Genomic DNA, 14,803 nt, shown 5'->3' with positions numbered 1-14,803 from the left:
TTAATTCTCTTTCGAGTTGAGCTATTTTGACCTAAGAGGTACATTGAAAAATTAGGAATCCACCGAAGCCCAACACATTCAACCACTATGCTACGCTTCACGGGTGGTTAGACCGATCATCAGGCATATTGAATGGTGTTTTTAATGGGTGTACGAAGGCTAGCTTGGAAACTAGCATTTATATCACAAATCATTCGAAATTTGTATATTCGAATTATTTTATTTTAATGTTAGTCGTTTAATTCCAAACCTTTCCTATAGTCCGACTTGGCCGGTAACCCTATTTTTCAATGCTTTCCTTGAGCAATTCCTTGATTTTCCAAGATGAAGTATATAAGACTACTCCTTCCGGTACCTTCCTCACAAAAGTTCAACTTTTTTGCTTAAGTGCAGTTTATAGGCTGTTCAATGATCGTTTTGAAATTGTTTCCGAAGGTAGATTTTACTACGATATAATTTGGGTTATCCTGAACATAAATTCCTCGTGAGTTTTCTCACTTCCTCCCTTAAGTTGAAACTAGATTTTACCACGATATAATTTGGGTTATCCTGAACATAAATTCCTCGTGAGTTTTCTCACTTCCTCCCTTAAGTTGAAACTAGGAGTTTTCGTTCAGAATAAGGCTGAAGGCCTTATACTTCCTGACATAAGGAGAATAATTTTCGAATAGAGTGACTCCCAAACTAAAATCAAGTTTTTGTGTTGGCACATAGATCTTTTTTGAACTTGATCTAAGTTGATTCATACCGTCCTTCAGGTACCTTCTCCAAAAAAAGGTTAAGACTCGTGAAATTATAACCAGTTTAAGGCTACTTTTCGTATCATCTTGTTGTTGACCATGAATAAGACAACTCTCTCAGAGGCACGCTGAAAGATGTTCTGGCGCAGCAGGCAGCAACATACAAAACTGCTACCCCAGTAATCCTGATGGTGGCTCTGGTCGGAAAATACTCGAAAATATGTCATGGATCAAATACATTTAACCCATGTTTACAAGTGAGCTAATCTGGCTAATGACAAACGAAACATTGCACGGGTTTTTACTTTAATTTGGCATGGAACAGAAAAATTTGAGGCAGGCATTTCGGGCCACCCTGTCGTTGCCATAGTAAAGAAATATTCGAATACACACATAACATTTTGAGGTGAAGTCAAAGATTTCTCTGACTCAATCCAGTGGCATAGAACGGTCGTCTTGAGATTTTCTGTATTTCTAACATTTCGCTCTTTGGTGTCCCCAAAATAATGTTCGGTTTAAAGTAGCAAATATTATTTTTTTGCTACGTTTAGCGCTATTTTAATTGGCCCGAAATAAGGTCTGTAAAACTAATTTCAGTTGTTTCCATTGTGGAAATGAATTTTGAATAACCCACTTTTGGCTCAACTTAAAATGAATACAAAATTGTCCCCAATAAAACTACGTTGGGCGCCGGTCGATGAGTATTTGACTTGTTCTAGTGACAAGAACTTCGGTGGATATGTCATTGTTTCAAGTTTAATTATTATATATTACACATTTTCATAGAAACCCACCTTGGGCGCCAGTCTAGTGCTGATATTGAAATAATTTTACTGAAGCAACTGAGCTCTTATTCCACTCCAACATTTTTAAATGATTGTCAGAATTATGAAACATTCTGTAATATATTCTATATCGAATGAGATTTTGGGGAGTAAGAACGACCACGTTGGACGCTACTTACAAAAAAAAGGATATATATTTCTTTACCCCATAAATTAAGATAATTCACATACAGTAGCCTATTTTTTTAGCAAACAAAACTAGCCCCCAAGTTTCTCCGAAATTTTGATAAGTGCCTCTTTTTGCTTGCCATATGTTTGCAGAAACGTCCAATGTGAAATTATTTGAACCGAATGTTCTTTACCTTGATGAAAAGCCACCAAAAATTGTGAAACCACAAAGAACAACAAAAACAAAAAAGAAGAAACAAATTAAAGTGGATAAAACAAAACATAAAAAGCCAACGAAAAAGTCGAAGAGCAAAATGGCAGCTACCACAAAAGAAACGGCAACAGATGATGGTGGTGATCCTCTCTTTACCATGGATAAACCCATAAAGATGGAAATTGATGTGGACAAAACAAATGAGGAGCACAAAGACGAAAAAGATTATAAAGATGATAATGACATTGAAATGGACTTCGAGGAAAAGAAATATCCCACCTTCGATGCAAAAGAATTGTGTGAAACGCAACTAAAATATGAAAGCAACGAAGAAAAAGAAACAGAAAATGCAGAATCGGAGGAGGAGGATGATGATGCATATGGTGATTATCAAGATGATTCTGAGGAGTCTTACAAAGCATCTTCCTCCTCCAGTGCAGAGGACGAAGATGAAAATGATGATGAACCATTAATTGTGATTGCCAAACGTAAAGCGCCGCCGCGACCAAAGGGAAAAAGAAAAAAGATGCCACGTGTGGAACAATGTAAAGATGCCTGTAAACAAAAATGTGGTCAAAAGTTTACCAACGAACAAAGGCAAAGGTTATGCCAGCACTTTTGGTCTCTGACCGAGGAGGGGAGAAAACAATATATACGCCAGCATACCAGAGGCAAGGTAAGACGTTATAAACTGTTAAAGAAAAAATCCACCAAAACGTGTGCACCCCACTTTGCCTATTATTTGGATGGGGAAGTAGATGAATGCGGCGCCGACATGGATCAACAAGAAAAGCCACTAATACGGGTGTGTCGTAAATATTTTGAATCCACATTGCGCGCCTCAAATTATACCATCAAAAAGGCCTTGGATGGTTATGAAGCTGAACCGGAATTTGATGTGAAACTGATTAAAAAGCAAATCCAAGAAGTAACACCACAACAATTTCTTGATCCAGAAACAGGAAATCTCATAACAATTGATCCCAAGGCAAAGCCGGAGAAAAATCAAAAGTCTTGCATAAATACCACCGACACCACCAAATCTGCGAAATCATCAAAGACGCCAAAGAAACGTGATGATCCACCACCTGAACACCATCCCAAACCCATCAATTGTGCCCAGCGCTGTATTTACAAATGTCACACCAACTTCAGCGAAGAGGACCGCAAACAAATCTGTGATAGTTTTTGGTCCTTGGATTATAATCGCCGCAAAGATTTCATATTGACACGCATCGAAACGAAAGATATTGAAATGCAAACGGTGCCGGAATTTCGTAAAACCAATCGTCCGCCCAGGGCATATCACACACGTTTCTTCTTGCGTTCCCCCACAAAGGGTGAAAATGTGCGTGTATGTAAACATTTCCTAGAGAATACCCTCTCAATAACCCGCAAATTTATTTCCAATGCCATTGATTTTGCCGATAAAACCACTGGCCATTACACCGGTTGTGATCGTCGGGGACTTCACAAAGCAGCCGATAAAGTTGATCCGGAACGTATACAATTTATAAAAGATCACATTACATCCTATCCCTATTGGCTGCCATTTAAGAAAAGTAAAATCCGCTATTTACATTGCTCGCTTAGCATAAGGAGGATGTATTTGCAATATCGAGAAATATGTGAGGGGCAACAAAAGAAATTTGTTTCTGTGAATTATTACTATAAAACGTTTCATGATGTTGATGGTGGTGCTATTCGGTTCTTGTTTCTTAGTAATCCTGCTGGGCCAACAACAAAGGGTACAAAGGGTGGTGGTGGCGGTCTTAAAAAGAATCTCAATGTTTCCCACTATACCGGAGAAGAAGCTGGTGGTGCGTGGTATCATCCTAATGGGGAACAGTTAGATTTGAGTAAACACAATCCGGGTGAGAGTTTGATGTATGTGGAATTTGCCGCGGCTGGAGGACTTGCTCCTCCCACAACAGTGATGAAATCATCATCTTTGGCACTTGAAGGTTCACGAAATTTGTCAAGAATAACACAACAGCAGCAGCAGGGACTGCAGCCGATGGCAACTGCTGTTGCAGCACCACCACAACCGCCTGCAGTATCAGCTTTTAATTGGAATCCCTCCTTCAGTTATGCCCAATTTCTTGATCCTGCTTTAAATCCCAATTTGTTGGGGCAACATACTGGAACAACTGCCGCAGCAGCAGCAAGAACTGCAACAGCTCCTGAAATCACAACATCCTCTTCATCGCCAGAGGCAACAGAATTTAATGTTAGTTTATATGAACACAACCTACCGCAGGCCCATGCAGCCTCCTCTTCGGCTTCAATATTTCGTAGACTGTAGTTTTAAGAATTTTAGTTTATTTTAAAAATAAATTTTGGGAATTAAAATAAAAAAATGTATCCGAATTCTTTGCGGGAAGATAGTTAGAAACCGATATCTAGGGTGATATAATTGCGGAGGGAGAGGGCAATTTCAAAAACTATTTATGGAATTTGTCTAGGCCACCATATCCTACGTAAAAAGAGTTTTTTTTGTATTTTCAAAAACTAATTTTATGAATATTGTTTGGGCCGCCATATTCTAGCTGCAGACATGTTTTGGTTGAACTTGGCGATGATCACGAGGGATCGATCAGGGGATTGCTTTCAAAAAAACGCAGGCGATCATCAATAATAGTGTGGATTTTTTTTTAGAATATTTTTTCCATCACTAAGCGTGGATTTTTTTATAGAATATTCAATTTTTTTCCATCCAGCTCCGATTTTATAGAATATTTTTTCCAGCGTGGATTTTTAAAAAATATTTTTTCATCCAGCGCGGATTTGTATAAAATATTTTGTCCAACACTAGGCGTGGATTTTTTGACAAATGGCAATGATTTCGAGGATTTGTCGTAGTTTTAAGTTTACATAATTTTAAAGTGAAACGCAATTTAGAATTATGGGCGTCAGCAAACAGATATTCCCAGAAACCCACATTGGGCGCCAGTCTATTGCCAATTAATTGAACTGCCGAGTTCTTATTCCACTCCAACATTTTCAAATGATTGTCACATTTATGAAATATTCGAAAATATATTCTATATGGAATGAGATTTTGGGATTAAGAACCACTACCACGTTGGGCGCCACTTTCAAAACCCAAGTTATGATGATAATATTAAATTCTTTACCCCACAAAATTAAGATAATTCACACACATTAGCCTATTTTTTAGCAAACAAAACTAGCCTCCAAGTATCTCCGAAATTTTGATAAGTGCCTCTTTTTGCTTGCCATATGTTTGCAGAAACGTCCAATGTGAAATTATTTGAACCCAATGTTCTATATCTTGATGAAAAGCCACCAAAGATTGTGAAACCACAAAGAACAACAAAAACAAAAAAGAAGAAAAAATTTAAAGTGGATAAAAAAGCAAAAACTAAAATGTCAACGAAAAAGACAAAGGCCAAAATGGCAGCTACCATCAAAGAAAAGCCACGAAACATAGATGATGATGATGATGCTGCTTGTGGGGCGGCAACATGTGATGATCCTCTCTTTACCATGGATAAAGACATAAAAATGGAGATTGACGTGGAAAAATCAAACGAGGATCCTAAAGATGAGGAGGAAGATCATAAAGATGTTGATGATATTGAAATGAATCTAATGGTGGGCCTGAAGGAAAAGAAATATTCGACGTTCGATGCCGAGGAATTGTGTGAAACACAAATAAAATATGAAAGCAATGATGAGGTCTACAATGAAGAAAAAGAAGAAGATGCAGATGAAGTTGAGGAGGATAATGATGCGTATGGTGATTATCAAGATGATTCGGATGAGTCTTACAAAGCTTCCTCACCCTCATCTACTGCAGAGGACGTAGAAGAAGATGATGATGAACCATTAATTGTGATTGCCAAACGTAAAGGACGACCACCGGGCACAAGAAAGTTGCCACGTATTGAACAATGTCGAGACGCGTGTAAACAAAAATGTGGCCAAAAATTTACCACCGAACAAAGGCAACGGATATGCCAGCATTTTTGGTCTCTGACAGAGGAGGAGAAGAAGCAATATATACGTCAGCATACCAGAGGCAAGGTACGGCGTTATAAACCGCTAAAGAGAAAATCCTCCAAAAATTGTGCACCCCATTTTGCCTATTATTTGGATGGGGAAGAAATTTCCGCCCCCACTGATATAAATCAAAAAGACAATAAACTCATAAGGGTTTGTCGCAGATACTTCGAATCCACTTTGCGCACCACAAACTACACCATCAAAAAGGCCTTGGATGGTTATGAACCTGAACCGGAATTTGATGTGAAACTCATTAAAAAGCAAATGCAAGATACCTCGCAACAAAAAGAGGCAGAAGGGCCACAACAATTCCTAGATCCTGAGACAGGAGATCTCATAACAATTGATCCCAAGGCAAAGCAGGACAAAAATCCCTCCCATTCCTCCACAACGCCCACCAACAAATCCACAAAATCATCATCGAAGACCTCTCGGAAACGTGGCGATCCACCACCACAACATCATCCAAAACCCATAAAATGTGCCCAGGGTTGCATATTCAAGTGCAACACACATTTCACTGAAGAGGAACGAAAACAAATCTGTGATGTCTTTTGGTCTTTGGACTATAATCGCCGCAAAGATTTCATATTGACACGTATCGAAACGAAAGACATTGAAATGCAAACGGTGCCGGAATTTCGTAAATCAAACCGGCCTCCCAGGGCCTATCACACACGTTTCTTCCTGCGTTCCCGGTCAAAGGGTGAAAATATACGGGTGTGTAAACATTTTATGATGAACACTCTTTCCATATCCCGCATGTTCATCTCCAATGCCATAGATTTTGCCGATAAAACCACAGGCCACTATACCGGCTTTGATCGCCGTGGCTTGAATACAGCAGCCAATAAAATTGATGCAGAACGTATGCAATTTATCAAAGATCACATTGCCTCATTTCCCTATTGGATGCCGTATAAGAAGAGTAAAACCCATTATTTACATTATACGCTTAGTATTAAGCGTATGTATCTGCAATACAAGGAGATGTGTGAAGCTCAACAAATGAAATTTGTTTCCACAAATATCTACTATAAAACATTTCATGATGATTTCCGGTTGTCATTTCTCAGTAATCCTGGGCCCACAAAGGGTGGTGGTTTCCTCAAAACTAATCCCAATGTTTCACACTACACCGGTGTGGAACCTGGTGGCACGTGGTTTCATCCCAGTGGTGAAAAATTAGATTTAAGTAAACACAATCCTGGTGATAGTTTTATGTATTTGAAATTTGTGCAATCTAAACAAACCACTACAGGAGAACTTCCTCGCACAACAGTGGTAAGAGCATCATCGTTGACGCTTGATGACGCTTCACAAACTGCTTTAAGAATATCACAACAGCAGCAGCTTCAGGCGGCACCATCATCTGTTGCACCACCACCACCATCACAATCAACTTTTAATTGGAATCCCTCCTTTAGTTATTCCCAATTTATTGATCCCGCTTTAAATCCCAATTTGTTAGTGCAGCCCATTGGAACAACTGCAGCAACAGCTACAGCTCCTCCGCCTGGTCCAACAGCATCTACGCCGTCGTCATCGTCAATGCCAACAGAATTTAATATTAATTTATATGAAAATAATCTACCGCAGGCCCATGCAGCCTCCACTTCGGCTTCAATATTTCGTCGACTTTAGTTTTAAGAATTTTAGTTTATTTTCAAAAAATAAATTGTGTAAATTAAAAAGAAAAAAAAAATTAATCTTATTTTGTTGCTGGAAGATATTTAGGTATTTAGGTATATTAGGTGATATAATTGTGTAAGGAAAGGAATGATGCTTACACAAAAAAATGCGGATCCTTTAAATTCAGGAATTCCCATCAACCACTAGTTTTGCTACTTTTACCAGCCAAAAAATGTAATGCTAATGAATTTGCCAGTATTGGACTTCGACTTTTATTATAAAGAAGAAAACACTTGGAAGGAAGATAAAGGAGATCAGTGATCTAACCTCTGCCCCTGAAAATAAAAAAATATTTCATGAAGTATTTAAACGTCTGGCCCAAGAATTACTTCTGATGAGAGGATAGTTTACTTTGGGAGGATGATGTTCCCTAATCGTACTTTTGTTGGCTAAACCTTCAACAGAAACTGTTCCAACTCCCTTTCCATTTGTCCACTTATGATACGAGTATGAAATACCACTATGTAGATGTATGTCGTATATCCTAAAAACCCTGACAAATTATCAGAATTTCAGTACTTATGTAGGTATACATTGTAATAAATTAGCATCACCTTCTACAATTCAGCGATGGTTTTTAATTATTAGGCTGATGAATTCAAATCCCGCTTTAAATTTCTCTAAACACTGCTAAGGTCTTCTTTACTGCTATTATATATCCCACAGGCAATGTCCGCATGTTGTTGTTGATGTTGTTGTATCATTGTTTTATTATTATGTTTGTATGTTCGTTCTTCTGTTCAATCTGGCTCTGGGTCTATCTCCAGTTCCAGGAAGGTGGCTACTTCGATGGGATGTAACCACAGATTCACTGGGGTCAGATGAGTAGGCTTGGCGGAGCAGCTGAATAGGTGCTTAGTATCGTGCGTGTCCATGCCGCATACTGGGCAGATGTCATGCACCGTGCGATCGATTCCCGCCCAAAAGGAATTTAGGCGACTGCAATATCCCGAGCGTAATTGAGCCAAAACTACTCTGGTTTGTCGTGGCAGCTGACGCTCTTCAGCTGCGATAGATGGGGGATGTACTCCGATGACTGCATTCACACAATAATTGCTTATGGTCTTAGCAACTGTGTCCGTGTGAATGCTGTTCAAACCTGCCTGATATGCCTGTTGATCTAGAGGTTCTCTCCTATATTGTTGGACCGCCGTCTCTAGAGCATGAATATCCTTCTTGATATGCTTGGGTGTATCGGTGGCCAGCAGATGGTGATTGGGATGAATATCACGGTAACAGCAAGTACTGCAAAGATAGCATCTCATTATGTTGTCGTACTGGAAGAATCTTTGCCTCCTCATGTAGATGGTTCACTGTAGATTTGAGGAGGCACCCTGTTGCTGTTCTCAGGGCGGCGTTCTGAAAAATTTGAATCTTATCCCACTGCGTGTCATATAAATTCGGGGACCAAACTAGCGCCGCATCGCTTACCACAGACCGACCTATCGCCTTATACATACGTGGTCAACAAGGTTTCCTTATCTGCACCCCAAGTGCTGCCGGCTAGGGACTTCAGGACCTTGTTCCTACATTTCAGGTTATCAAATATAGCTGTGGAATGCGAGGACGACGTGAAAGTGGTGTCGAATGTGACCCCTAGAATTTTGGGGCAGTTTGTGGACGGAATTCTGCTACCATCGTCCCTGATATTTAACTCTCTTCTATACTGCGCCGTCCATGTGGTGAACAGAGTGGCCGTCGATTTAATGGCGGATATCTGCATATTCCTCGCGTGGAAAAAGGTGGTAAGATCGGTTAAATAGGAGTTCAGTCTCTCACAGATGTAATCAGGGAAGGTACCTGACACCAGGATCGTATCCGCATACGTTACGATCTCAATGCCGACTGGAGGGGGCGGAATACAGGAAAGGTAGAGGTTAAACAGTTCCGGAGATATCACCCCTCCTTGGGGAACTCCCGGTTTCACTCAACGGGGCTTGGTTTTCTTGTTCCTGAATTCCACATACGACTGGCGACCACACATATAATTGATTATCCAACGTTTCAGACTTGGCCGGAGGGTTGTCTGCTCGATGTCCTCGAACAGCGTGGAGTGCTTGACAGTATCAAAGGCTTTTGTTAAGTCAAGCGCCACCATCACTGTTCTATCACACGGCCGCTCCTGGTTGAGTCCTCGACAAATATGTGTGGAGATGGCGTGTTGTGCTGCTTACGGAATCCATGCTGATGGTCGGCAACTTGTAGCTATTTCTAATGCTGGGGAGGACTAAGGCCTCAAGTGTCTTCGCTAGCTAGCTGGCATCCTTGCCTGGCTTCAGTAGCGGGACCGCCCTGCCCATTTTCCAGACTTCGGGAATAATAAGGGTGGCTAGCGACAGGTTGAGAGCTTTAGTGAGATACTACACTTCCGGCTCATACAGCTGTTTCAACATTACCATGGAAATTCCGTCAGGGCCCAACGCTTTGAAATCATCCCGTTCCTGATGGCATTCGCATTGTGGTGGTTCATCCACGGCAGGAAGAGATCTAATGCGACGTAACACTCTCTCTTCGCCCTATCACTCTCGAGATGCTCGACAAACTGTCGATTGAAGTAACTTGCACACCTCTTCGGGTCAGTCAACGTAACGTCGCCAAACGTGACTGAGGTCCTGTCATCCCTCCTTCCGGGGTTCGAGAGTGACTTAGCCGTTCCCCACAATTTACTTATACCGGCTCCAATGTTGCAACTCTTCAGATGATTTAAACACTTGTTCCGCTTATGTTCGCCGACAAGCCTGTTAACTTCCAGTGTCAGCTCATCACGTTCATTTGCTAATCCCGTCGCCTCTGCTGGGAAATTTGGTCTTACTTCGCGTATTCGACCAGCAGTTATATGGCGAGCGGCTGCAGCATTGATGATGTCTTGGAACGTCCTTTCCGCTACCCGAACATCAGAAGGATTGGGCGATGATTGGTGAACTTTCTGAAACTCGGGCAATCAGCTTTCCCATGATTGACGAATGTGCGGCGTTCAGAGGTGATGAAATCGGGTGGTCTGCTGATGGAGACATTTATGGGGAGATGGTCTGATCCAAGGGAAATGACGGGTTGTCAGGTGACGTCATTTGTCAGACCAGGTGACACGATGGTTATGTCTGGCGAACTGTGACACGCTCCTCTAATTCTGGTAGGGGCGTTCTCATTGAGACCGAGGAAAAAGTAGAGCTATCAGTCTGCTCAGCCAGCGCTATACCTCTCTGGTCGTTTCCGAGGGCCGAATGCCACATCTCATGAAATTCCCCCAGGACCAGACGATTATGTCCTTCCAAAAGCGGGCTAATGTCAGTTCCACACCTGACTGCTACCCCCATACATTCCATGTACGGGTCGTTAGAGACAGGCTCAAGCGAGATAGGTCTGTATTGAACAGACTGGTGCAAAAGGAAAGCTAATCCCCCACCTCCATATCTGGTGCGATCCTTCCTTATTACGTTGTAACCATCACAACGTACTGAGCTGTGGTCGTTCAGCATGGTTTCCTGCACCGCCGCGACCTTGACCTTCTTCCGATTCATAAAGTCTACTATTTCATCGATATTTCCTCAGAGCCTATTGCAATTAAATTGCAAAAAGGATGCATTTTCTGGGATTGGATCAACAACGGCTGGTGTTAAATGCTGCGCGTGCGGTTGCTGTTGGGGGGACTGCGGGGCAGTTTTGTAATCTGACGACGACTCACTGGGGGCTGTGTTCGCGTGATGTATCAGGTTGGAATATAAAATATATCGGTCGCGTCCATCTGGTATCTCCCACACAAAATTTGGAAAAAGTGCAGTTTAACAGCTCATCTGGGATCGTTTTGATTTTTTTTAAGTTCTTCTTGATTGCCCTCTTACGAAGGAGCCTTTTTTCGGGGCAAGTCCATACTTCCTCAGACAATGGACCAAAATCTGAAAGAAAAGTCTGCCCGCTACCAATGATACTGGGTAGGTAGTACTTAAGATAACCCTCGAAGGTAGAAACCGATTAGGTCCAAATTTGTACATAGTATTATTTCATCTCGTCATGTATCAGGTTGGAATATGTAGTATATAGGTTAGGCTGGGGCGATTTGAAAACCTTAATGGGCCCTTCGCGTTTCTGATTCCTGTGGTTGAACTGAGCAAAAAAGTCTTCTGGACCATATGTCTACGATGAAAATCGAGCCTCCCGATTTTGACTTTAAGTTTTTTATTGACGGTTTTTGGATATTTTGGCATATAACAGCCAAACCATTGAGATTTTCGATCCAATACAAAGACAAACATTGTAGCCAAGACAGTAATTGAAAACTCTCTAATATATCGCAAAAGCATTGGAACGCTCCTTCAGGCAGTTTTGGCCTTAAGAATGTGCAAACTTTTCGGAAAATGTCGATAAATGACATTGTGCTACAAAATTTGACCCGAAAAATATTCAAGTGTTCTGATGGAAAATTATATCGTGTTGGGATCCACGGACAACGACAATGCCTTTATTTCGTTTGGGTCACTTCGTTTTATTTTTTTATAACGGTAAAAGTAGTGAAAATCTGGGTTTCTTACATTTTCAAATTTAAACGGGCATATCTAATTTTTTCCACAACGGATTTTTTTTGATCCTTCTTCCTTTTAAAGGGGTGAATAATGTCTTTTGAATAAGCTATTATTGTTTTAAATCGGTTAACAAATGGCTAAGTTATAGTGGTTTATGTATGAAAACCCCCACAAAAAACCTATAAAGGAATTTCTCATAATTTTCAAAAATATAATGTTTTTTTGTTTTGTTCAATATTTATTTTAAAAATTATGATAAATTCCTTTATAGGTTTTTTGTGGGGGTTTTCAGACATAAACCACTATAACTTAGCCATTTGTTAACCGATTTAAAACAATAATAGCTTATTCAAAAGACATTATTCACCCCTTTAAAAGGAAGAAGGATCAAAAAAAATCCGTTGTGGAAAAAATTAGATATGCCCGTTTAAATTTGAAAATGTAAGAAACCCAGATTTTCACTACTTTTACCGTTATAAAAAAATAAAACGAAGTTACCCAAACGAAATAAAGGCATTGTCGTTGTCCGTGGATCCCAACACGATATAATTTTCCATCAGAACACTTGAATATTTTTCGGGTCAAATTTTGTAGCACAATGTCATTTATCGACATTTTCCGAAAAGTTTGCACATTCTTAAGGCCAAAACTGCCTGAAGGAGCGTTCCAATGCTTTTGCGATATATTAGAGAGTTTTCAATTACTGTCTTGGCTACAATGTTTGTCTTTGTATTGGATCGAAAATCTCAATGGTTTGGCTGTTATATGCCAAAATATCCAAAAAACGTCAATAAAAAACTTAAAGTCAAAATCGGGAGGCTCGATTTTCATCGTAGACATATGGTCCAGAAGACTTTTTTGCTCAGTTCAATCCCAGGAATCAGAAACGCGAAGGGCTCATTAAGGTTTTTTTGCTTCCACACAAATCGCCCCACCCTAATATAGGTCCCGTCTTTCTGGTATCTCCCACACAACATTTGGGAAAAGTGCAGTTTAACAACTCACCTCAGATCGTTTTGATTTTTTTCAAAAAGTTCTTCTTGATTGCCCTCTTACGACAGCGCATTTTTTTCGGGGGCAAGTGTATATTTCATGAGATAATGAACCAAAATCTCACAAAAAGTCCGCCCGGTACCAATGAAATTGGGGTAGTACATAAGATAACCCTCGAAGAGATAAACCGATTTGGTCCAAACGTTGTACACGTACTATTTCCTACAGTAGCTCCCACACAATGTTTGGAAAGAGTGCAGTTTAAGGACTCGTTTGGGATAGTTTTTAAATGTTTGGCAATATTTTGTTGTTGTTGTAGTTACGACTGTACAATTTTTAGGGGAAAATCATAATTGGCCCAATAACTCAAAACAACCCCTATGAACATCATAAGTATTGTGTTTGCTTATTTTCTTTAGGTCCGAGACAGAGGGTATATCTCTGTCGGTACAGCTGACTGATACTTTCTTACCCTGTGGTAAGGGTATTACGTGTTAGTGCATTTGTATGTAACATGCTTAAGGAAAAGAGATAGACCCATAGTTCCTTCTTGGGATATGCATAGAATCACTTTCTGAGTCGATTTATGCATGTCCGTCCGTCCGTTCGCAACGTACAGGTCGCATTTATTGTTCGATTTGGCTAAAAATTGGGGAAGATCATTTTTTAGCCAAATGAAAATCGGTTCAGATTTGGATATACCTCCCATATATATTTTCGGTCGATTTGAGGTATTTGATGCACCAAACACGCTGTATCTGTCCAATTTTGATGAAATTTGGAACGTGTGACGGAATTAGGTCTATAGAAAAATGTTCCAAATTATATCGAAATCGGTTCAGATTTGGATATAGCTCCCATATAAATTTTCGGCCGATTTGAAGTATTAGATGCACCAAACACGCTGTATCTGTCTAATTTCGATGAAATTTTGAATGTGTGACGGAATTTGGTCTACAAATAAGTGTACCAAATAATATCAAAATCGGTTCAGATTTGGATATAGCTCCCATACATATTTTTGGCCGATTTTTGGTATTTGGTGCACGAAACACGTTATATATGTCCGATCTCAATGAAATTTGGAATGTGTGACAGAATTTGGTCTAGAAATAAGTGTGCCAAATTTTATCGAAATCGGTTCGGATTTGGATATAGCTGCCATATATATTTTTGGCCAATTTTTGGTATTTGGTGCACGAAACACGTTATATATGTCCGATTTCAATGAAATGTGGGATGTGTGACGGAATTTGGTCTAGAAATAAGTGTACCAAATTATATCAAAATCGGTTCAGATTTGGATATAGCTGCCATATATATTTTTGGCCGATTTTTGGTATTTGGTGCACGAAAGACGTTATATATGTCCAATTTCAAAGAAATTTGGAATGTGTGACGGAATTTGGTCTAGAAATAAGTGTACCAAATTATATCAGAATCGGTTCAGATTTGGATATAGCTGCCATATATATTTTTGGCCGATTTTTGGTATTTGGTGCACGAAACACGTTATATATGTCCGATCGCAATGAAATATGGAATGTGTGACGGAATTTGGTCTAGAAATAAGTGTACCAAATTATATCAAAATCGGTTCAGATTTGGATATAGCTCCCATATAAATTTTCGGCCGATTTTTGGTATTTGGTGCACGAAAGACAT

General features: G+C 40.0%; 1 protein-coding gene across 3 annotated transcripts in view; it reads left to right on the top strand.

Annotated features, from left to right (window-relative positions):
* The window catches only part of LOC141399191 (hsc70-interacting protein 1-like), a 55,037-nt gene that overhangs the window by 28,359 nt on the left and 11,875 nt on the right, over positions 1-14,803 (top strand). Inside the window, exon 3 of one of the 3 annotated variants that reach the window (XM_073977422.1) lies at positions 1,847-4,267. The exons of the other annotated variants lie outside the window; for them this stretch is intronic. Within the exon in view, the coding sequence (XP_073833523.1) occupies positions 1,847-4,212 (2,366 nt within the window). The 3' untranslated portion in view covers positions 4,213-4,267. Of the gene's footprint in view, positions 1-1,846; positions 4,268-14,803 lie in introns of those variants that run through there. 3 annotated transcript variants of the gene reach the window in all.

Source organism: Musca autumnalis, unplaced genomic scaffold, assembly GCF_047663935.1.
Source record: "Musca autumnalis isolate F117 unplaced genomic scaffold, ASM4766393v1 scaffold_3, whole genome shotgun sequence".
In the NCBI taxonomy this organism is placed as follows: Eukaryota; Metazoa; Arthropoda; class Insecta; order Diptera; family Muscidae; genus Musca; species Musca autumnalis.
Note: the sequence above shows the minus strand (reverse complement) of the source record. Positions and strands in the feature narration are given on the sequence as shown.